Source organism: Cyprinus carpio, chromosome A16 (genome assembly GCF_018340385.1).
Source record: "Cyprinus carpio isolate SPL01 chromosome A16, ASM1834038v1, whole genome shotgun sequence".
Taxonomy (NCBI): domain Eukaryota; kingdom Metazoa; phylum Chordata; class Actinopteri; order Cypriniformes; family Cyprinidae; genus Cyprinus; species Cyprinus carpio.
In genome coordinates this window covers 18,126,117-18,150,071 of record NC_056587.1, presented here as the reverse complement: position 1 = coordinate 18,150,071, position 23,955 = coordinate 18,126,117, and the positions used below count along the sequence as shown (strand labels likewise).

At 35.1% G+C, this 23,955-nt stretch overlaps 1 protein-coding gene across 4 annotated transcripts in view; it reads left to right on the top strand.

Annotated features, from left to right (window-relative positions):
- LOC109055978 (oxidation resistance protein 1-like) overlaps positions 1-23,955 on the top strand; it is a 140,553-nt gene that overhangs the window by 51,763 nt on the left and 64,835 nt on the right. For 2 of the 4 annotated variants that reach the window (XM_042773081.1, XM_042773079.1), the window contains exon 1: positions 5,288-5,507. In XM_042773081.1, coding sequence (XP_042629015.1) covers positions 5,288-5,507 — 220 coding nt within the window. Of the gene's footprint in view, positions 1-5,287; positions 5,508-23,450; positions 23,761-23,955 lie in introns of those variants that run through there. The other 2 variants (XM_042773080.1, XM_042773082.1) reach the window with 2 other exon arrangements.

The following is a 23,955-nucleotide window of genomic DNA, read 5'->3' as shown; positions in this document are numbered from 1 at the left end:
ATTTAAACTTCAATTTAAATTCAAGTTTATTTCCACACCACTTTTCACAATACAAATCTTTGCACCACAGAAAGCAATATTATGGATAGAGAGCTCGTATTTTAGCTGAAAGCAACAGTTTGAAGATAAAAACGTCTTGATGGATTTGTTCTACAAACATGCAGCTTTTCGCTTCACAAAACATCAATTGATGGACTGGAGTCATGTGGATCACTTGTGGATTATTGTGGATTATTGTGATGTTTTTATCAGCTGTTTGGACTCTCATTCTGACGGCACCCACTCAGTGCAGAGGATCCACTGGTGAGCAAGTGATGTAATGCTACATTTCTTCAAATCTTTTCTGATGAAGAAACAAATTCATTTACGTCTTGGATGGCATGGGGGTGAATCAGTATTCTTTTTTGGATGAACTATTCCTTTAACAATGTAGATAGCTCTTTGTTACTATATAACATTTTTACTAAATCAGATCTTCTTGATATGAAGTGCTGTGTCATGTTTGCACTGTGAGGCCTTGTCAGGCTATTTTATATCCCTCTCCTTGGCTGACTTGATTAAGCCATCAGGCTTTTAAAAAAAAGCAGAGGCCTGTCAAGGCCAGTGTCCCATAGCTCTCTCATAAACGGCCACAAGGGTCCACAGGAGCTGCTTGTCATCTCTAAATGACATGTCTTTCTCATGTCCTCATTTAGTTTCAATGCATGAAGTCTGCTCATGGTAATGGCGCCCGAGAGTATCTGTCATATTTGCCTTTAAAGATTGGTGCAACAAGCGGTGCTGACGTCAATCCTTCACGTTGAGATGTTCAGTTCCCTGTGCACACCAGATCTCAGTTTCACCCGGGCTCAAATCCATCTTTTCGAGTGAGATAAGCATGCTCTGGCTTTGCCTGAATTCCCTGTTGTTTATGCATCTTTCGCCAAAGCATGTGACTACTATGCTTAATCTTGGAATGTCTGGCAACACAACTCTCTCTGCATGCAGCATGAGGAAGAAGAGAACCAAATGCCAGCTCTTCCTCTCTCTCCTTTACACATTAGTTGTAAGATAAGTATTGGAGGTACTGTAACACACACACAGAATTTCCTTCTGCTCCCCACTCACCGTGTCCCCGTCGTACTCTGTTGGCTGCGATAAAGAGCAGCCACACTCACGGCCGCCATCAGCTGCCTGCCAAAGCGTTTAATCTCTCTGCAATTTCCCACCACCCTGTTTTCCCACTGATCCATCCTGCAAGCTGTGAGTAGGGGATTCTGGGACACTTTAGGGGCTAGAAAAACGGCCGAGAGAAAGAGGTGTGGGTGAATCTCATGAAGCCGGTCCAGAACATGACCGGAGATATTTCAATGCAAATTTAAAGGGGGGGTGGGGGGGGGGGGTGTTTGGTGGTTGGACATTTAAATAAAAACTATTTTTGGAACCATTAAGATTGTGTGGTTTTTGACATTGTGTTCAGGACAGTTAAGCACTTTTTATCTGCTGTTCTCAGTAATGTAGTGCAAAAAATCTTTTTCGTTTTACAAGCTTGCATTAGGGAATTTGAATTGACTGTCAAACATGTATATGTGTGTGTTTATATATTTTTAGATATTCATATAGAAAATGGGATTTCCACGATCCTGACATATTTTAATGATATTCACCCTTATACCATGGCATCTATCTTCCGGTAACCTTGCGTGACCTCTACCACCTTCTGCTTAGCAGCTTAGGAGGGTATCCAAGTTGTGAATATTCTGACTTTGAAAACTGATTTTCTAATTATAGCTTGAGCAGTAAGCAGTATTTTCATGGCAGATGTTCTGTACTGATTCAATACAGCCCCTGCGTTTGCGAATCACATTATCTACCCCTTAATTGAAGGAGGATGTTGTTTACATAAACACTTGAGCAGCGATGGTTAAAATACAGCTTTGGCATGAATATGTTCTTCTAATCAGAGCAGACGTCACGCGGCGAGGCGGCTGTGGTTATTATTGTTTGAAAGAAGGCTGGTGCTTTGTTTACATCTGGTGTTACAAAGACTGGAAGCTGACCAGACCCTCCTCTCTTCCTCACTGTCTTCTGAGCTGTGAATAATAGATAAAGCCACAACAATGATTGGCACCAAATATCGTCTGCAAAAAGGAATGAAAGAGTGCAGCACCAGCTAGTTAATACGCACCTCGCATCATAGCGAGAGCGGGACCTAAGCGACGACTCACCATTCGGCCCTCATTTTCAATTCAAAAGCAGCCATTTTGCATTCACAATAACAACAGGAGCATCTAAATGGAGAAATTAAAAGTGTGTATGACTACAGTTGCCTAAACAGCCTGTCTGACTGAACAAATCACAACTAGCTGCATGATTTTCTCTTGTAGTGTCATTGATTTTTCACTGATCTATTGAATCTCTGATTCATTGATCTACATCGTCCCACACAAATGGTTATTATTTGACAAAATGAATCACTTTCAGTGAACCTAATTAATCCAAAAAAAAAAAGTTTTTGAAAGAAGTCTCTTATGTTCACCAAAAATAGTTGAAATAATAGCTGTTTTCTATTTTAATATTTCAATTTTAAAATGGCAAAATATATTTTGCCGGCAAAGCTGTATCAGCAGCCAATACTCCAGTCTTCAGTGTCACGTGGTCCTTCAGAATCATTCTAATATGATTTTGTGTTCAATTAATTATTGCTACTGAATTCTTAATTGTATTGTTATCAATGTTGAAAATGTTTTTGCTGCATAGTTTTAATGGATTCCACAAAAATTTAGTTTTTAACATAAGTGATAATGAGAATTGTGTTTTGAGAGCAAGTTTCTGAGAGCAAACCACAGCATATTAGAATTTTATTTTATGTCATTTCATTTCATAAATGCAGCATTGGTCAGCATAATAGACTTCTTTAAAAAACATTTATAAAAATCTTAATTATTCCAAACTTTTGACCAGGTGTGTGTGTGTGTGTGTGTGTGTGTGTGTGTGTGTGTGTGTGTGTGTGTGTGTGTGTGTGTGTGTGTGTGTGTGTGTGTGTGTGTGTGTGTGTGTGTGCATGTGTCTATATATATATATATGCATGTGGGATGCAAAGCTAATAACATAATGCATAAATATACAAGTTTTCGCTAAAATTGTATTGTTTAAAGATAGTACTTTTATTTGGATTTAAGTATTTGTGTCAATCCTTTTTAGTATGTAATATTTATAGTCAACATCCCTCTCATTTTTTACTTGTAAAGTTCATCACTGTACATTCAGGGATTGCCTACTGTTTGAGGTGACTGGTTGAGGATTCTGTGTTTTTGAGCTGGTTGAGTAGGACTCTTGTGTAAAGTCTGGCCGCCTAGCTTCAGTTTTCTGGTTGACTTACTGCTGTGTGTTGTCTGACTAACTAGTTCTTGTTTTTGTTGGGCTTCTTCAAACGTGTAATCTTGCCGGCCGGTGTTTGTCTTCTGGCTGATTGCACATATTATGTAATGTTAAGCTGGTTTGAGAGAGAGAGACAGAGAGAGGGAGGGAACCACACCTGGGGTCTGCCATCAGTATGCAGTCAGAGAGGTGCTGGAGGCTCCTTTGTGAGCTGTTTATTTAGACAGGTGTTTAAATGACAAGCCCATACACACACACACACACACCTCTGCAGGGAGATAAATAATTTCATGAATAATTTAATGTTTGTCTGTAGACAAGTTATTTTTTTTTAATTGATTATAAAGCAGTATATAATACATAATCATTTTTGACATGTGGGATCAATGTTTCGCTCATAATGCTTTTACCTTAACTTTTTCTTATGTAAGTAGCAGCCATATATTTATGAAATTATCACATTGAGCGTTGGTGCTTATGCTGGAAACATAGATTTAAATCTACAATTAAATTGCAGTAAAATATTTCTGAATTATAAATAATAATTTATTTAAAATATTAGAAAATGTTGTTTATATATATAGAGAGAGAGAGATTTATCTTTTATTTTTTATTTTTTGTCATATTATTTCTATTTTTTATTTATGACCAATAGGTGGTGCAGTTTTGAAGCTTTATAGGGTCCCTCTTTGTACGGTCCTTAGGTCACCTGCCAAACTAGAATTTAAATGGCCATCCAAACTTTCAGCACCCCTGCATTTTTACTGTTTATTTCTTTCCTCTTTTTTTCCACATATTTGTTACAGTTACCAGTAAGTGTCTAGCGCTCCCATTGTACCATGTTTAAATCCATTCCAGTTTTCTCACAAAATAATTGTGAAAAAGAAAAAGTCTCCAGATTCAATCTGACTCTTCATTACTTGGTTCTTTCACACATAACAGCACATGCTGTTTATCTGATTTCTGACATGCTGGCAGCATTTCAGGATTGACCCCAAGATGGTTTTGCTTTTTCAGGATTTTTGTCTCAATTATGAGTCAAGATGGAAGGTGAAGATGATTGACTGTTAGATCAAACAATGAATGAATGCCTTTCGTTCTTTAGGTTCAAAACATGTTTTAAAGCAAATCACTTTAAAGATTAAACTTTTGCCTTGAGCGAAGGAATTAAACTTTTTCTTCCTCTTGTTCAGTTGTAATCCAAAATGACTCTCTTGAATAATGCAGCATTTTTTACAATTGCAGATAAGTTTGGGAATGTTTCAGAGTGACTTGAAGGCAAAGTTACTGCGCCGTGTTGCATTTTTCTGCTTAAGCTGCACAATGAAACCTCATTCATGTACTATATGCCATTTCTGTCTGAATTACTTACACCATGTTATCACATTCTTTTATTCATATGGTTTTTTGAAGAACTTTAGAGTACCATTTAAATATGAGTATATGTAAGAATTTAGTGTCATAGTATATTAGTATACATAGTTTTAACATCTTATACCATCACAATACCATAAAAGCCCAGCAGTATGATTTTAAGGGTTGCAAATGTCACATTCCTTATAAAATAATAGAAGCTGTAAGCAGAGTTTTAGCCACCAGTGTTTCTTAAAAAAAAAAAAAAATAAGACATTTACCCATAAGACAGAAATAGTTCAGTTTTGTTTTGTATTTTAATTATAAGAGTTATTTGTCACAAAGCTCTGTCACATATTGCACTCATCAAGAATCTGGGTCAAATTGTCACCCGTTGCCACCATCTGTTGGCTTCTATGGATTCATGATGGAATAAACTGGCAAAGAAAAGTGCTTCTTATAAGGATCTAGTCATACAGAACATTTTTGAATGGAATTATTGAAGACAGGCCTTTAGCAGCACAGAAAGCTTACAAGTTTACAAACACTGTGTGGTTTGAAGGCTCAGTTCTGCATGTCTCCTGTGCTGTTTCCTCTCAGACTGAAGAAGAAGTCCCAGTCGGTGGATATCGGCTCTCAAAGTTTTCCGGCGCGACTTATCCCGAGTCTGTCCTTAAACAGATCTTCACCACCTGTTGCCAAGACAACCACATCTGAGGTGAAAGAAAACAACACCACCAATTCCCAGCACCGTGGTCCGCGGTGCAGCGATCTGAAACGAGGATACACAATAGGTAAATGAACTTCCGGCTGTCTTCAGTATGGCAGACTCTGTGTGTGTGTGTGTGTGTGTGTGTGTGTGTGTGTGTGTGTGTGTGTGTGTGTGTGTGTGTGTGTGTGTGTGTGTGTGTGTGTGTGTGTGTGTGTGTGCATATGCATGATGTTCACTTTGTATGTGTGCTTAGCCATTCTAGGTGTATATGACTTTCTTCTTTCAGATGAATGCAATCGGAGTTTGAAAAATGTCCTGGCTCTTCCAAGCTTTATAATGGCATTGAAAGGTGGTCGAGATTTTGAATTCCAAAAAAGTGCATCCATCCATCATAAAAAGTACTCCACACAGCTCCGGGGCATTAACACAGGCCTTCCAAAGCGAAACGATGTATGATGTAGAATATAGTCTTCAATCTTATCTAATACCTAAAATTAACAACTACCTACTTACTATTAATAAGCAGCAAATTAGGAGTTTATTGAGGCAGAAATCATTAATCGTTTATGGTTTGTTAATAGCGAGAATCGGACCTTAAAATAAAGTGTGACCGTCATTTTAATACTTTAACTTATTTTATTTTACTTAAAGTTTAAGTTTTTAAAATATTTATATTTTATTTTATTTCAACTTTATTTCAATTCCCAAAAACAATTGCGAATACACATTGAGAAGTAAATTGCGTTTTCTTTTCTCAGCATTTAGACTTGCAATTTTATCCTAGCGGCTGAAAAAACAGGACAAACCCTGCTGAATTACATTGAAGAAAGAAAACAAATGAGTCTTGTATCAACCTAAAGAGGTTTATTTTGCTATAATGATCTGTTGACTGTACATTACGCCCCTGCTGCTTAAATAAATGAACATGAAATATTTATTTTATTAGCATTTCCCACTGGTTGCTCTTTAATGTGATTGGCGATTTTGCTGTTCTCATTGTTTGACTTTCTCCTGTCTTTTAAAGGCCGTGCCCTCAAGCAATCACTGCAAATCACAGCACAGTTTGCCCTCTCATAGTGCCTCTAATTGGTGGAGAGGACCACGGGAAAGAGAACTGTTATCGATGGCCGCACGCTGAGCGTCTTTTCATCCTGTGTTAGAACCGCCATTAAAAGTGCACCACATATCCCGCTACATTTTAATAACCTGCCCTCACGTATCCCGCCAAATTATACTGTAATTTCCAGCTCGATGTGAGCGATGGTTAGAGTGTTTTAATGGTTTTAAATGAAAATGACCCTGACAGGCTATTCAGTCTCCTTAAATGAGAGTGGTTTTATAGCAGGCTAGCGTACATGCAGCAATAAGTGCTTTTGGCTGGCTGCAAATGGGTCATGGAGAGCACGGTATAAATTCGACCATGTGGACATAAGCATATCTCGGGGTGATGTGGGAAATGCACTTCAGGTAATCAGTGGAGAGGAGTCCAGTCCACAACGGTCCCGTAGGGTCCTGTGTAGCCTTAATACCTAACTCACCTAATTCTTTTAACAAGATACTGGATAGTCTGTTATGTAAGCCTATATATTTATCTTGTAGTTCCTCAGAATGACACTATCTAGAAAAGTTAAATGTGGAAAGTTAAATGGAGATCAGGGAGGAATTATATACATCATTGCACGTTTGTATATGGCAAGTGATTACCAAAAACAAAAAGGTGCATAAAGCATACTGTTAACCAAAGGCTAGTTTCAAAGTGGTCACAAAATTTGGGGTCCGTAAGATTTTTTTGTATTCTTTTTTGAAATAAGTTAATACTTTTATTCATCAAGGATGCATTAAATTGGTTAAAAGTGACTGTAAAGACATCTATAATGTTACAACATCTTTCTTTTTCAAATAAATCCTTTTTGAACTTTCTATTCATCAAAGAATCCTGAAAAAATTTATTATGGTTTCCACAAAAATGTGAAGCAGTACAACTTTTTTGAACATTGACAATAAAAAGAAATGTTTCTTAAGCAGACCGGCATGTTAGAATGATTTCTGAAGGATCATGTGACACTTAAGACTGGAGTAATGATGCTTTACATCACAGGAATAAATTACATTTAATAATATATTGAATTAGAAAACAGTTTTTTTCAATTGTAATATTTTACAGTATTACTTTTTTAAACGTATCTTTAATCAAAAAAATGCATCCTTTGTGAGCATAAGAGATTTCAATAACTTTTTATTTTTTTTAAAAAAAACATTTGACCCCACATATTGCAGGATTCAAAGTTAACACTTGTGCAAAATAAATATTAATAAAAAGGTGAAAAACTAATTAAATGATACTTGCTAATATCCAGAAACTATAACTGCAACAGAAAACATACAAGTTTTTAAGTAAGAACTGCAAAAATAAAAGTCTGAGCTCACTGAGCGTCAAATTAAAGATTTCAAAAAACAATTTCATATGCCATCCGAGGGGTTTACAGAGTTGTCCCTTTTGCTGTTAAACCTCAAATGTTTGATTTTAGACACATTGATTTTATAAACCTTTCCTTTGAGCTTCTCTAAATTCCCTTCCCTTCAGTCTATGTTTTATGTTAGCCTTCGGCTGTTAAATGTACACGTCTTCCTCCATGTGAGCTAACACGCTGTCGCACTTAATACCTCTGTATTTCCGTTCTCATTAGGTGGCTGAGTATGATCTGCTGTCCATGTGTTAGGGTGAACTGTCAGACCGCACAAGACTGATCACACCGTTAATTGTCTCCTCTCTTCTCGGACACACTGCCTCGTTATTCTGAAATGAATTCTGAAGGTGCTGACCTGTGGGGTCTGGAAAGATGCTGTGCGGGATGAAGACCTGTTGTACAGGGAAACAACAGATGAGGGTGCAGCATGCTAACAAACAAATCTCATCCTGATGAAGAACGGTCAGGCTGGTGGGAACTCTTAGCTGGGCTTCTAATTACCAGTGAATATACTCGTCATCTGCTGCCCTTACAGACCTCTTACAGTCATCTGCTGGGTATATATGTATTCACATATTCCAAAACTTGAAAGAGCAGCAACACTGCAAGTGTATTTTAAGTTTTTTTTTTTTTTTTTAATGAATATAACTGAACTTCTTAAGAGATAATAATTGCCAATATTAAGACCTGAAAAGTGTATTCTTTATTTTTCACTTGTTTTAAGACTAAAATTTTGTTATTATTATTCTCTTATTATAACTACTGTTATTTATTTATATATAGAGAAATATATAAAGAAAATATAAATACATGAACATACATTTTCATGTAAAATCTAGTAAATATTTAAATATTTAAAATAAATAGAAATACAAATATTGTTTTTATTATGGTTTATAAATTATATTTTTATTATATTTTATAGATGTATATAAATAATTGTTTTAATGTATTCAAAATATTTTGTATTAATGTATTTATATATTTTATATTAATAATCATATAGTTATTTATTTTAATATCTTTGTCTTTCTGGCATCTTATACTAGTTGTATTATAGCATGAAAAAAAATCCATGTATCATGTTTGTTTGCAAACAGCAGTGTCCAGCTATTACCCGTGTTATTTACACACTGAATTAGATTGGTTTGGATTAGATAGAATGATGGCAGTGCAGACACTGTTACTGTAACCAGCCTGCGGCCTCCACCTGCACGCTCCATCAGTGCCCGACCTGCTGACTCCAATTCAATTAGCAGCAGTTCAATAGATTGAGCAAGTGTCGAGCTCAAGCATGGCTACTGCTGGCTTCTCTAAGGCTGCAAAAGGAGCCGCATATATTATCCAGGAGAAAACGTCTGTTACATTTATTCCCCTGTGCTATAAAATGCTGAAGGCCACTATGTCAGGCCTATTTAGAGTTTATGACTGGTCTGTTGGGCCTAGAGAAGAACTTGACAGTTTCTAGCACTCTGTTTTGTATAGTGGTAATGTATATTTGCTCAGATTGATGCTGTCTTGCATGTACCTGATCTTCTGCAGTGCCTGTGCATCCTTCTGTTTATAGAGGCACAGCGAATGAAGACAGTACTTCCAAGCAGAAAAATAACCCAAAATCTGTAGCAGACAGGATAGACAGACACCCCCGAGGCATCTGTGTGGGTAACACACATTATCGACAAGCCTGTGACAGTTAAACAGCAGAATTATGTGAGCCATGTCACATTTGGATCAATCACGTCCCGCTCAGGTCAGTTTTAGCTGTGGTGCGATGGCACTGGATGTCATTACTAACTCCGCACTAGTGCAAGTTGACCTTTGTGTTTCAACTAGGGCTGTCTGTTTAACTCGTTAACTTAATTAATTAGTTCTTGAAAAATAACGCAATTAAAATATTTTAATGCAGTTAACACACTGGCCCCGCCCCCAGACCTGTATGTCATCTTATAATATAAGCTATTTCACACAGCTGACTGTTGACAAATGTGACCCTGGACCACAAAACCAGTCTTAAGTCGCTTGGGTATATTAATAGCAAGAGCCAACAAAAAACATTGTATGGGTCAAAATTATCGATTTCCCTTTTATGCCAAAAATCATTAGGATATTAAATAAAGATCATGTTCCATGAAGATATTTTGTAAATTTCTTAGCGTAAATATATCAAAACTCAATTTTTGATTAATTATATGCATTAAGAATTCATTTGGACAACTATAAAGGTGATTTTCTCAGTATTTTGATTTTTTTTGCACCCTCAGATTCCAGAATTTCAAATAGTTGTATCTCGGCCAAATATTGTCCTATTATTTATTCAGCTTTCAGATGATGTATAAATCTCAATTTCGAAAAATTGACACTTAAGACTGGTTTTGTGGTCCAGGGTCAAATATATAATGCAGGGCAACAACTCCATAAATACAGTTATGCCCTAAAATTCAAGATATTGGGGCAAAGATGCTCCTGTATGAGTTTATGTCTCATATTTATATCACATGATAAGCAATATTTAACGAGTGCTGTTTTTGTCCGAATACCATGAGTGCAAATGTGATTTTATACAACAGTCCAGTAAATTAGAAGCTAATATTGTGCTGTATTTTAAACACAGTATCATCTGTTTTTGCTCAGTTTTGCCAACAAAAGCCTATTACCTATAAAGCCACAGCATAACTGTTGTGAGTCTCCGAGCAGCACAGTGGTGTTTAGTTTTTGGATTAATCAGCGTTTTGAACGAATCGTGTGAACCAGTGATTCAAAGGCCCATTCATAAAGAGAGCCATTTACTTCATTCCTGAATGAATCAGTAGTTTAAACGAATCGAATGAATGAATGAATGAATGAATGAATGAATGAGTATTATTCTTAAAAAAAAATTAAAGGGATAATTCACCCCCAAAAAAATTAATCATGTAATCATTTACTTAAACCTGAATGCCCTACTTTCTAAAATATTTCTTTCTAAAGCTTCTATTTGTAATGCCTGCTTAATACTTTCTCATTTAACAGAAAAATAACTTTAAATAATCTTTCGGGGGTATTTTAACAGCCAAATGTAATTTGTGATTAATAAGATTAATTAATCGACACATCGTGCAATTAATTAGATTACAATTTTTAATTGACTGACATCCCTAGTTTCAACCATCTGACCTAGTAATCGTAGTTTATGCTATGGCCTGGGCTTCTGCACCATGCAGAGATCAGACAGGAAAAGTGGGATCCAGGACCGCTTGCTGAAAAGGTCAGATGTGATGGTGGATGACCTAGGGTGACTCCTGCATCTAATGTCAGGCAGTTTGTCACATTTTATAGTATAGGTTTTTATCAGCCCACTGTGAAACAAAAACAAGCTGATCGTGTTGTTTTTGTGCCATTTTCACTTTTATGCAAATCAGATAATGGCACAAAATGCTCACAAAATTGGGGCATTTAACATCCCTTTTAAACACATTTTAATTTACCACCTGCTTTAATTTCACCAGACAAATAGTGCTGACGGTTGTCAGTCCAGCACATTACAATAATGTGTTTTACTGAAAAGAATAGCACTTATATATAGCAGTTATATAGCTATTCCAGCGCATTTAGCACCAGCATAAGATGGATTATGAGTGGTTTGTGACATTTTTTGCTTTAAATACTGCATGCTAATCCACAATTTGTATATTCTGCTTTGTTTTATGAGTTATGTCTCTTAACCTCTTTATATATTACAGTAAATTAGCATGCAAGCATGGCTGGTTCAAGATACGTCACATGAGACCAGCACAGGCAGTGTGAAAAATCCAACCTGTTTATATATTACAGTAAAACGTTTTATGGTCGTTTGTCCAAATGGCGTGTTGAAAAACAAGACAATACAATCAGAGCGTATACTACTTAATTGCGGTAACTATCGGCAAAAGGTTCGCGTCATATTAATGGTTTGTACTCATTTTATTTGCACCGTTGATTTGGTTTCGGAGTGTAGCCTCAGTTGGTAGCATTATTGCGTTATTACCTTGACATGCAATCATGCTATCATGGGTTCGATCCCCGAGAATGTTACGTGCACGTACAATGGTATATGCTCAACAAATCATAATTTAGCATGATTTCTGTGAGGGTTAGGTTTTCCGAAAGAATATGGGGTTAGGTGTGGTCATTCGAACGAATAAGCTGAGATTTTAGTATTAATATGTCGAATTACTTCCAGCGACGGTTTAAAATTTTAATTTTGCACCACACATTGCATTTTCCTTAAACGTTTGCGTTTTGATTGGTTAATGACGTTAACGTCAATTTCATGTGACAAGCAGCCAACGCGATACTGTCATTACTCAAGTACGCCCGCTAGAGGCACGCTTAACGTGTTGGTGGGATATTTGCGTTAAGTAAAAATAGGGAGATAAGACAGACTGCTTGCACAAACGACCATAGTCTGCTGTCCCTTAAAAATTTGGGTTGGAGGACCGGCTCGAAATAAATATATCAAAAATTGAAAAAAAAACAAACGGTTAACAAAACAAACATGCAATAGGTCAAAAACTGATTGTTGAAAAAAAAAGAACAACACAGCTAACAATTCGATTTTTACGTGTTAATGGCTAATATTGCTAAATATATGTGTTTATATTTGTTATGTCTGAGAGAATGGTCACTGCTTTGTAACATCGGCTTCTAAGAGATGGGTTCCTGAAAACAAAGAAACAGCTCTTAGAACTGATAGGATCTCCAGTTTAAAGGTTTAATTGTTTGCTTTACCTCCCCCCCCTATTATACAGCAGATTTATAGTGGCAGTTATTTCAGACAGGAATATTAGCCCATTGTAAGGTTAGAAACTTTTCCATGCATGTTATTTTCATTGCATGTCCTTTTCTATTTCATCCAAAAATCCTTCCACAAATGTACTTATGGTTTCACCAAAAATATTGTCCTAGGACCTGGTTTGTGCGGCAGGTTTGATCCTAACAGATATGTTTTCCTTAGAGCTTTTCCAAAATCCCCTATTACAATGATGGGAATGTTTCCTGAGCAGCAAATCAGCATATTAGTGTGTTTTGTGAATTGATCTTTTGAATCTTTTTACTGAGCAGCAAATCAGCAATCCTTACAATGATACAGTTTGAGTAATAATATTTCACAATATTACTGTTTTTTACTGTAGTTTGTGGTCCAAAAAATGCAGCCTTGGTAAAGCATAAGAGACTTCTTTCAGAAACATTAATTAAAAAAAATATTATTAACAACCATTAAAGTGTGTAATATTATATATAAGGCCAAAAATTTGTGTGTAGTTTTGTTTATATGGTTTTTGTGAGTTGTTGTGTTGATATGGTTTGATTATATGAGACTAAATGTTAATCAAACTTGTCCCACGCTGTTCCATTTCTTCTTAAAAATTTCCGTGGTTTTGTACAATAGCTACATGGTGCAGCACAGCGTTCTATATGTTTTTTTGATTTTTTAGGTTTGTTTGAATGTAGGGGTTCATGTGCAGCACAGCGTTCCCACGCTTTCATTCATCTATTCATCAAAAAATCCTAAAATGAAAATGTATTAAGGTTTACTCCAATATCTAAGTAGCACAATGAAAAACATTGTCATTAACAAGAAATACCCCCATGAGCAGTTCAGCCAAACCCGTAAAAGCTTTGCTTTGTCTTCGGACACTGAAATTTAATGGATATTTTGGATAAAAACAGGGAGTCTTGATACTGTCCCCTAGACTGCAAATAAATACAGTGTCAAGTTCCGGAAAGTTGAAAAGCATCGTCGCAGAATACTCCATCTGCCATCAGTGATTTCAACCGTAACGTTATAAAGCCGAACGAGAATACTTTTTGTACACAAAGAAAACAAAAATAACGACTTTATTCAACAATTCCTCTCCTCTGTGTCTCTCCAAATCAGCATAGCTGATTCTGAGCAATACGCAGGCGGTGTACACTCTTCTGTATCAGCCATGCTGCGCCAATGCGCTGTTTTCATTCAAACCAAACTTGTAATCACGATTAAAAATGTCCGTTTGTTTGGCGGCTGACACAGAAGACAAAAAGCCAACCTGCGTACTGCAAGCAGATTTGTCAAAATGGGGCGCTACGCTGATTTGGACATGATGGAAAAAATGCTAGTTTTTGAAGACACAGAGGAGAGATTTTGTTTTGTTTGTTTGTAGAATTTATTCTTTTTTTTTGTTTTCTTTGTGTACAAAAAACTGATGGCAGATGGACTAGATTCTGATGATGCTTTTGATACTTTCCTGGATCTTGACACTGTTATTTATTTGGCAGTCTAGGGGACAGTCTCAAGCCTCCCTGTTTTCATCCAAAATATCTTAAATTGTGTTCCGAAGACGAACAAAGCTTTTATGGCTTTGGAACGACATGGGGGTAAGTAATTAATGATGAAATTTTAATTTTGCGATGGAGTATCCCTTTAAGTTAATAGCATCATGATACTTTTGGTTAGTTCCTCCCCTGCTCTCTTCTCTCTACATCTAACTAGATTGGCAGTCACAGTATTTCTCCAGATGAAGGCCCAGAGATTCATGGATTAGGCCGTGAGGTGGAATGAAAACAGTTTGCTTTCCTGGAGGTGGTTCTGCATCCAGAGCTGAATTTACTGCTGCATTCCCTTCAGAAGGATTGGTGCTGCTGGATTTATAAACTGTGCTGTATAATTGTGCCTCTCTCTCTCTCAGCAGCCTCTCCCTCTTGATTTAAGCAATTTATCTATCAGAGTCCGAGTTCTGCCTCTGTCCCTCCTCTGAGCTCAGCTCATGTGCAGTAAGCTGGCCAGGGATGGATTTTATCGATCTTTATTGATTAAAGCGATTTTTAATGAGGAGTAAACAGTTTTCGCTCTCGTTGTTCTGCCATCCTATCAATGGAACCTCTCGCTGTGAAATATAAAATCTGCCAGTCCTCATAACGGCTGATATTTGTTTTAGTTTCCTTGTGAATTTACTGTACATGGCCACATCAGACTGAATTACTAGATTATTGTTTTCTTCACCTTTTTATCTTTTTTTTTCCCCCAAAAGAGCTTAAATCAAACTTTAACTCAACTTTAGCAAGCTTAACAAGACCCTGCAGCTTTGCTCAAATTCTTAATGATCTGTTTTGTTTCAGGGTTGAGTACTTTTGATTAGAAAAAATGATAAATTATTATGCTCTTAGTCTAAAAGTCTTAGTCTTTTAATATGAACATCAATATTTGTAGAGTTTTATTCAATCTAAACAGTATTGATGTTAATTTATGTAAACATTGTTTGCCATTGGATAATAGTGATCTGTGAATTTATTTTATGCATGTGAATGTTATTTTAAATGTGTGTGGTAGCAAATATTGTTTTATTTTGAGGAGAAAAGTAAAGTTAGACCCTTGGATTAGGATGCTGTTAGAATTGGGAAGGAAGCTCTTTTGTTGCTGTTGTTGTTATTGTGCTTTTTTTCTTTCTTTCTTTTTTTTTTTTTTTTTTTTTTTTTTTTGCTTTTATTAGGTTAGTTAAAAATACAGACCCAATTATATAGTGTGTAATTCACTGAATTATATTATTGTAATTCAAATGTGTTTCCCTGACTGAGTTTCTGTTAGTTGATTTGTTTAACATTATTTATTTATTTAGTTCCTATTTTTATTATTAGTTCATTCATTTGTTTTTCATTATTTCTTCACAATATTTATTTATTTTATACACAAGTAAATGCCAAATTAAAAGTCTAATTAAATTATTGTCAAAAATACAATCATTTAAATAGAATATTTGACTTTTGCTTTACTTAAAAAATAATCATCAAAAGTTGTCATCATCTTACCTAGTATTAGAATCTATTTATCTATCTAATGCCCCCTTTTCATGATTTTCAATTTGTTATAAGAACTAAATTAGAAAATGTTTCCATTTATTTCATTTAATAATATAATGGATGATGCATCATCTGTAGATCTCTAAATATGTTACAATTCAGCAGTAAATTCTAAATCAAATGCTTAAAAAAAAATATTCTGTAATATGTGATTTTTTAATATGTGGGATTTTATTGTAGTGGATGATCATTTTAGGAGAAATCAGCTGAAGAGTCAGTCATCATATGGTGTCTTTCCTCTCCTGCTTTTCCTGTGAAATCTCGTAGTACCAATCACACTGGCACATCTTACTTTGTGATTGTAGCCTCATTGTCTTGATTACCCTCTGCCACCCTGAGCCTCTCACCGCCAGCATCCACCTCCATCCTCTCTATCACAGGCACTAGTCTGTTTCTTTTCTCTTAATCAGCACAGGAATGAAAGGAGACAGGCGTTAGGCCATTATATTTTATTTGTTGGGTCTTAGCTTAACATAATAATGAAAAATATGAGCATGTCCTTCTGAAAGGGAAAGCAATTAATCCCCCCTGCAGAGTTTAGGAGAAGTTATTGACACAGCGGTTAGCTTAAGATGGAACGTGTTTTGTTTACATCAGCCTGATCTCTGTGTTGCCCTCTCACTTTATGCTGGGTTATTACTTGACCACCTGACAGAGTGAAGCTCAGGCTTTATTGTTTTAATAAGATAAAGATGCTAGTGCTGATGGTCTGATGGTCAGGTAAGAATCCAAGTGCGATTCTGATGGTCTTTCTCTTGTTTTCTGCTCAGCTGTTGCAGCTCACAATTTCAAAGATGATGATTTCAGATATATTTTTTAAATGTATCCATACATCTATTTTAAATATAGATTTTTTGTTTACTTTCAGTGCTTTGAACTATAAGAATATAATATCCTATATAATATAATATAATATAATATAATATAATATTATACCTATAATAATATAATATAATATAATATAGATATCATATAATATAATATAATATAATTCGGCATTTAAGATAAGGTTTAAATTAAATGTATTTTCAGTTTGAAGAAGAAAAAAAACATTAAGCTTACTTTGAAATATAATGTATTTTGTACTGAAATAACCTATTTTTTGTTGGTACTGCCAATGACATGAATTGGAATGCTAATGGTTAGCTTTCACCGGGTATTATAGACCTCCTTTGACGCAGCCAAATTTTCAGCCAATTTGTTTTGAGCTAGCTAGTGGGACACCACCTTAATGGAGAATTTGCAGGGCTTCCTAATCTTTAAACCTTCTGTCTGTGGGGGCTGCAGTCCTCTAGTAGCAGAACACTAAATCAGACCCCATGCAGTGGGCAGTTGGACTGTGATGTGGATCAGATCAGTGCAGTCACGTGTTTTTACAGTAGTAGAGGACTCAGAGCTGCTGTATATCTTCAGAAAGAGCAAGTAAGAAACCATTTCAAGAGACCATTTTTCAAATTAAGATTCCATGCATATGACCAGGCTAACTGCGTATTCTGGTTCCAGGTTGATGAGCCAAGAACCCAACTTTTCAGAGTTGCAATGCTTTTCCCAGCGGGTTGTTCAGGTGTCCCACAATTCTAAACCCTCCTGTGGATTTCCTGAAGCGAAATCCTTTGTGCTACGTAACCAGGACAGATATGACATAACCATATCAACAACAGAAAAAAATAAAACTGAGCGAGATGGAAAAAATCCTGATGCCAAAATGAACACAATTCAGTTTAACAAGAGGCTTATCCGCTAAAAATAGCTTTCTTTGTACAGGGATTTTTCCTCCACAAACGCTGTCAGGAAATGCATGCCACCCCTTCCTGTACGGGACTGTATGTGTGACTGACAGTGACTAGAGGGTCTAGTAGTGAATGATTTGCTGTCATGATGAGGTTCTCAATCTTAGTGGTTTGATTTTAAATCATGTATTGTTTTGCAGGACAGCTGGTGAGCAAATTTAGATGGATTTAGTGCACACTTTTGAGTGATGATGCAAACTAATCACTATACAGTGAACGAATTTATTAAAATAATGAACGAACTGATTCAAGAAAATCATACTCTATCTGCATTTTTGATTCTTTTGATAGACTAGGGTGTAAAATATTTATACTATACACTACAAAGTATTTGATCTGAAATACATTAAAATGTAATAGTAATTTATTCTTGTGATGCAAAGCTGATTTTTCAGCAGCCATTGCTCCAGTCTTCAGTGTCAATTATTTATATATATATATATATATATATTATATAATATATATATATATATATACTATATATATATAGATATAATATATATAATTAGTATTATTATTATATTATTATTTTATTATTATTATTATTTTTTTTTTATATTTTTTTTAATATAAAATTGTGAAATGGCCTATCTTAAACCAATATAAAAGTGAATAAAGAACCTTGTATTATAAAAAAACTCTGTGAATGTCTCCAATAATAAATAAATAATAATAAAATTATCTATTATAGCAATAATACATTCTTGCATATATTGTAAATATTAAGACCTACCAAACAGAAGAGCAAAAATGGTTTATGATTGCAAATAGGTTTCAGCATGATATTTTCTGGCCAAATAAGGTTGAGAAGTGGTCTAGCAGTTGATTGTCTAGAAAATGATCTGTGACAAGAGTCTAGCAGTTGATTGATTGCCATTGTGAGAGCCTAACTGATGTTTGGTTGGCTTGTGCGTCTATGTAGTCAAACTTGTTTCTGAGGAATGCTGTATAATTGCAGTCCCTGCTTCTCACAGCAATGACTGAACAACCACTGAGCTCAACTGAGCAGAAAAGGTCAAATAGCACAGCGTTAAAAAACGCTGATGGAAAGGTCTGACTCAGACCTCTCATGACTGCTCATTTTCAAACTCATAGACCTTTCTAAACAAAATCAGTGGGGAGGTGGTTTTTGGTTGAGGTTTATAGCATCAGTTGAGGGACTGTTATACATTCATGCCTTGGTGAAATGATTCATTCTCTGAGAAGGCCAGACATTTGAGTCATTTGCATTTGTCTTGTGAATATTCATGAGTTTCTGTGCAGTTTGGACAGCATAATCATCTGTTAGATGGTGCTGTCATCTCAGAGAAGGAAAGCAGTACTTTTGTCTTTGACCAGCAGCACATTATCCACCTGCATGAAAGCCAAGTGCTCCACCTCTATGCTGTGCCTCAGGGTGTGTGTGATTTCTGCGAGTTTAACAACAACAAACTGTAGGGCATGGCGATATTGCTAAAAAAATATATTATTTATAGTGATATTCAATATGTATCTCAATATATATGCATTTGATTAAAATGAATACAAATTTAGATTTTTTCCTCCTCTCAATCAGAGGAATCAAATTTCTGACAAACGGATATTACTGCATTTAAAGTACAATAAAATCTTGTCAAAAGATTATCAAAGCAAGTTTTTTATTTTGTAAAATGATTTTAAATGTTGGTTTTTTTTTTATTTTTTTTTTTTTTTACATTTTATTTTATATTATTTTATTTTATTTTATTTTATTTTATTTTGAATTTTAACATTACGTTAAGTTTTGTTTTTTGTTTGAAATTCCAACCAAAGATTATTTTATTAAATTATATGATATAGTTATTTTTTATTTTTGTAATTAATAAATAAGTACATTTATGACATTAACCATATGACCTTTTGTACAAATTCAGATATTCTTGTTTGCACAATATTACATTTGGAAATATTCTCAAATCATGCTGGATAATATATAATTTAGTATTAAACATTATACAAACTATATATATATATATATATAATATATATTTTTTTGTTTTGTTGTGTTTTTTTTTGTTTTTTGACGGTGTTGTTTTTTTGCATTGAAACATTTATTTGAAGTGATTCTTTAAAACTAATCAATCTCCATTTTTGAGTTCTACACCGAGACCCTATTATAATATCTCTTATCATAGTGCTCTCATACTCAGCAGGGAGCTGCACTGGGATTGTAAAAAGAAGTTTATTTTCTGTCAAGAATAATACAAAAGTTGTTAGGAGGGAGATGAGTGTGTAGTCAAAGGCATTGCACGTCATACATCCATTCGCTGTTTTTTTTTATGTTGTTGTTGTTGTTGTATTTGGTTTTTATTTGTTGTTCCGCTACATGTGTGGACATACAGTGGAACGAAATGTCGTGCCTCACAGGACCACGGTGCTATATAAATACAGACATACAACAATGAAGTACAACAGTATAAACCTATACACAACTAACTTACTGACAGATTTAGACTATAAATACTATATATAAATGTTTACCTATATATAAGCTAAAAAAAAAAATCCACATCCATAATATCTGCATGATTCCTTCCTCTGTACCACATTTTGTGTCATAAATAATATTTCATTTTATCGTTTAACACAAATACAGCTGTCGTACGGGAGACGGTCTGTCTGGCGTAATCTGATTGTATTTAGTGCTCGTTCATTACAGCAGCAGAGCTTCGCTGCCTTCTCTATTAACTGTATCTGCCCAGCCGGAGTGAGTTTTTGCTCCATTTGTGTCTGTCTAATTGGGCCTGTAAACTGTGAAGCTCAGGGTAATGTGCAGATGTTCATCCTTGTGTTGACGTGCTCTGTATGTGTGTGTGTGTGTGTGTGTGTGTGTGTGTGTGTGTGTGTGTGTGTGTGTGTGTGTGTGTGTGTGTGGTGTCTGGACACCAGTTCTGGTGGTGGTTTAGTAATGAGATCCGTCTTGACTGAAGAAAAAGGATTATGGCTCTCATTTGGTCCAGAACCAAAGTTTCCATATAGCATTTTTCTTGAGATACTAGGCAAAAACTCTATTTTCAGGTGCTGAGTTAATTTTCATCTATATTATCTCTTCTTTATCACTAATATAGTAAAACATAATAAATACATGTAAACAATAACAAAAATATAAATTTGTATCATTTAATTACATTATTTTTAAAATGATAGATAGATAGATAGATAGATAGATAGATAGATAGATAGATAGATAGATAGATAGATAGATAGATAGATAGATAGATAGATTAAATTAAGATTATTTATTATTAAAAAAAGTAAATATTTAAATATTTTTACATATTTTAATATTTAGATTCTTTTTTTTTGTTTTAGTAAGATTTTTAATGGTTTTTGATGTTTATTATTTTTAATGATTCTTGATTTTTTTTATGATAATTAGGTATGAATTTTTTTATTGTGAAATATTACAATTTAAAATAATGGTTTTCTATTTCAGTATATTTTAAAATGTAATGTAAAATGTATTCCTGTGATGCAGAAGCTGAATTTTCAGCATCACTACTCCAGTCTTCATAATCCTTCAGAAATCATTCTAATATGCTGATTTAGTATCGATCTTGGAAACCGTTGCTTTATATTTTTTAAAAATCTGTGATACTTTTTTTCTGATTCTTTGATGAATAAAAAGCTTAAAATAACAGCATTTATTTGAAATAGAAGTATTTTCTAATCTCGTCTTTATCACTTTTTTCAATGTAACATCCTTGTTGAATAAAAGTATTAATTTCTTTAAAAAAGAAAAAAGAAAGAAAAAAAAGTAAATGTGCAAAATATTCCACAAAGGCCCCTGCCAAAAGCAGAAGATGCTGTTGCTTGAGTCTTGAATGTGTTTGCGCGTCTCTTACATCAGCGAGGGTCAGAACGTTCTTACAATTCAATTTAAGCCTTATGTTACAGCTCCTAATGAAGTTACGGGCAGATTGGAAAGGAACTCCATTTAATTTACTCATCAAAGGCAATTGTTTTTGCATTTGGTGATTTGTTTTTGTTTTTTTTATGCATTGGTTGTTTTTTTAGATAATGGTTGATTGTATACAATGTTACTGGTTGGTGTGATGTTTTTGTGTGTTTATCTATCTAGAAAAATCCTGCCTGGTTCTGGTTTGGAACATTTGATGCATCGCTATAAATACCTCATGGAGAACAAATGAACTAATTCTTTGTGCTTCTTATTATTTCCCCAGACTCTCTTCCATTCTGAAAATTGAAATAGAAGAAGGTGACCAATGATCACTGTGCGCAATGAGAGGAGAGAGAAATATTGGTTGGGAGGGAAGCCTGTTTTAATCTAACTCAACTAATAGGGCTTATTTAATTCCTCTTCTGTGTAATGAGAATGATGGATCTTTCATAGGGCCGATCAAATTAAACTGTTCTTTAATTACAACTGAGCTTGTGGAGAACCTCGAATCAATAGTATGTTTCTGTATCTGTGTCGAGCCCAGCACAAGAAGGATTGGAATGCCCTTAACATCTCATTATTTAAGAAAATAATTTGGTTATTAGAATGATTAGTATGTTTTTGTCTTTATGTTGTTTTTATTAAAAAAATGGTTTTTGTTATTGAAATTTCATTTTGCTTTAGCTTCTGGACTGAAAAAACAATAAATAATGCAATAAAACAATAAATGTTGCCCATATGATTTGAGCGATATATTCCAAGTATTCTGAAGCAATACTATAGCTTTGTGCAAGCTTCTTATTTATGGAATAATCTTCTATTTGAGTTCCACAGGAAAATATAAGTAACTATAACTGAAATAAAAAAATCAGCTAAAGAATATATAGAATTATTTTTATATAGAAATATTTAAAAAAAATAATAAAAAATGACAAAAGCACATTACTAATAAATTAAAATAAAATAAAAAATTAAAGCTAATTCAAAATATTAATGAAAACTATGATAACATATAAATACTGCTAAGAAAATAGTAATAGGGTGGATTTCTCCACAGTTCCTGCACTAAAATCACCAATTAGAAAACTGATAAAATACCAGGTTAGGATGAGGAGGAAGAAGGGAGATGCTGACTTTAATCCGCAATTCATCCATCAGATGCACCTTCATTGTGCTCAGTTTTCCTCTAAACACAGCTGTTTTGACTGTGGACATCTGGCTTCTGTGTTACTCAGATGATAACTTTCTGCTATTTCCACAACAATGAAAAGTCTTATCAGCAGCTGAATTTATGCATGTCATATTTATTGCTTACTCAGCTGACATGGCACAAATCTATGAGTGTACAATATTATGTCTGTCCAGCAGAGGGAGTTTCACTCATGAACTTTTGGGGGGATTTTGGGATCTGTGTAAATTTGGCCTGAGAGGCCCATTTCATTTGTCACCCCTTGGGATGTTATTAACTTGACGAAATAAAAAGACACTGAACAATCTTTGCAATTAGCAGTGGATCAGATGAGCTGTATAGATGTCGTTGGGGAGGTGGAGAGCTGCTGATCGCTTTCCCTGCAAGCTGTTTTCATCAAGTTAAAATATAATTGAGACTCTCTGCACAATTACAGCGTGTTTGCCTAATTTACCCCCTCTGAATTCAAGGTTTACTGTTATTTGGGCGATCATGTGATAGCAGTGTTTGCTGGTGTGTTTTGTGTAACCATGATTTAAAAGTGTCTGAGGCAGAATTTTACAAACACAAAACTAGCCAGTAAATATAACTGCCCATAAACATTCATTTGGCATTTACTTCAAGCAGTGCATTACATTTCAAACAAATGTTTCATAAATTTTCCCCCTCAGGTGTTTCACTGTACACGGCTACCGACGCGACGCGACGTATAATCCTGACGTCGCAGCCCGTTGACCAATCACACTCTTTGTTTATGTCAGCATTCCATCACTTGCAGTGTAGAGAAGAGAGCGTTTTGGTCGCGTCGCGTCGCTTGCGTAGATCATGTAGCGCGACAAACGACCAAAAAGTTCAGCAGCTGCTGTCAGTTTCAGTTCCTGCTTCTGCTCGCGTGTTTTACGGTCTCCCCCGGGGGAAAACTCGGCGTTATTGCGTTGTTTTTATTGCTTTTTAATGTTTATGCTTTGGGGAAGATCTGAAGATGGATTATATTCAGTCGTTCAGAGACGCGATAGCTGGTAAAATCTGGCCTGTTCCCGTAAGAGAAGTTCAGTTTAAAGACTACTCTGATGCAGAAACGCCTCTGGAGAACGCACATGAAACACACACTGCAGGTAGTAACTTTTTTTTTTTTTTTATAAGTTTTTCATGATGGTTTGGTAATGAAACGGAATTGTTGTTGGTCGGTAGTTATTGTTGGAGAGGCATATGGCTGCAGTACTTACAGTGAGTTATTATTAAGAGAGTTTTTACGTGTCAGCTGCCCTCCTGTGCATTTGCATTGCATTTGACTGTTGGACGTTTGTAAG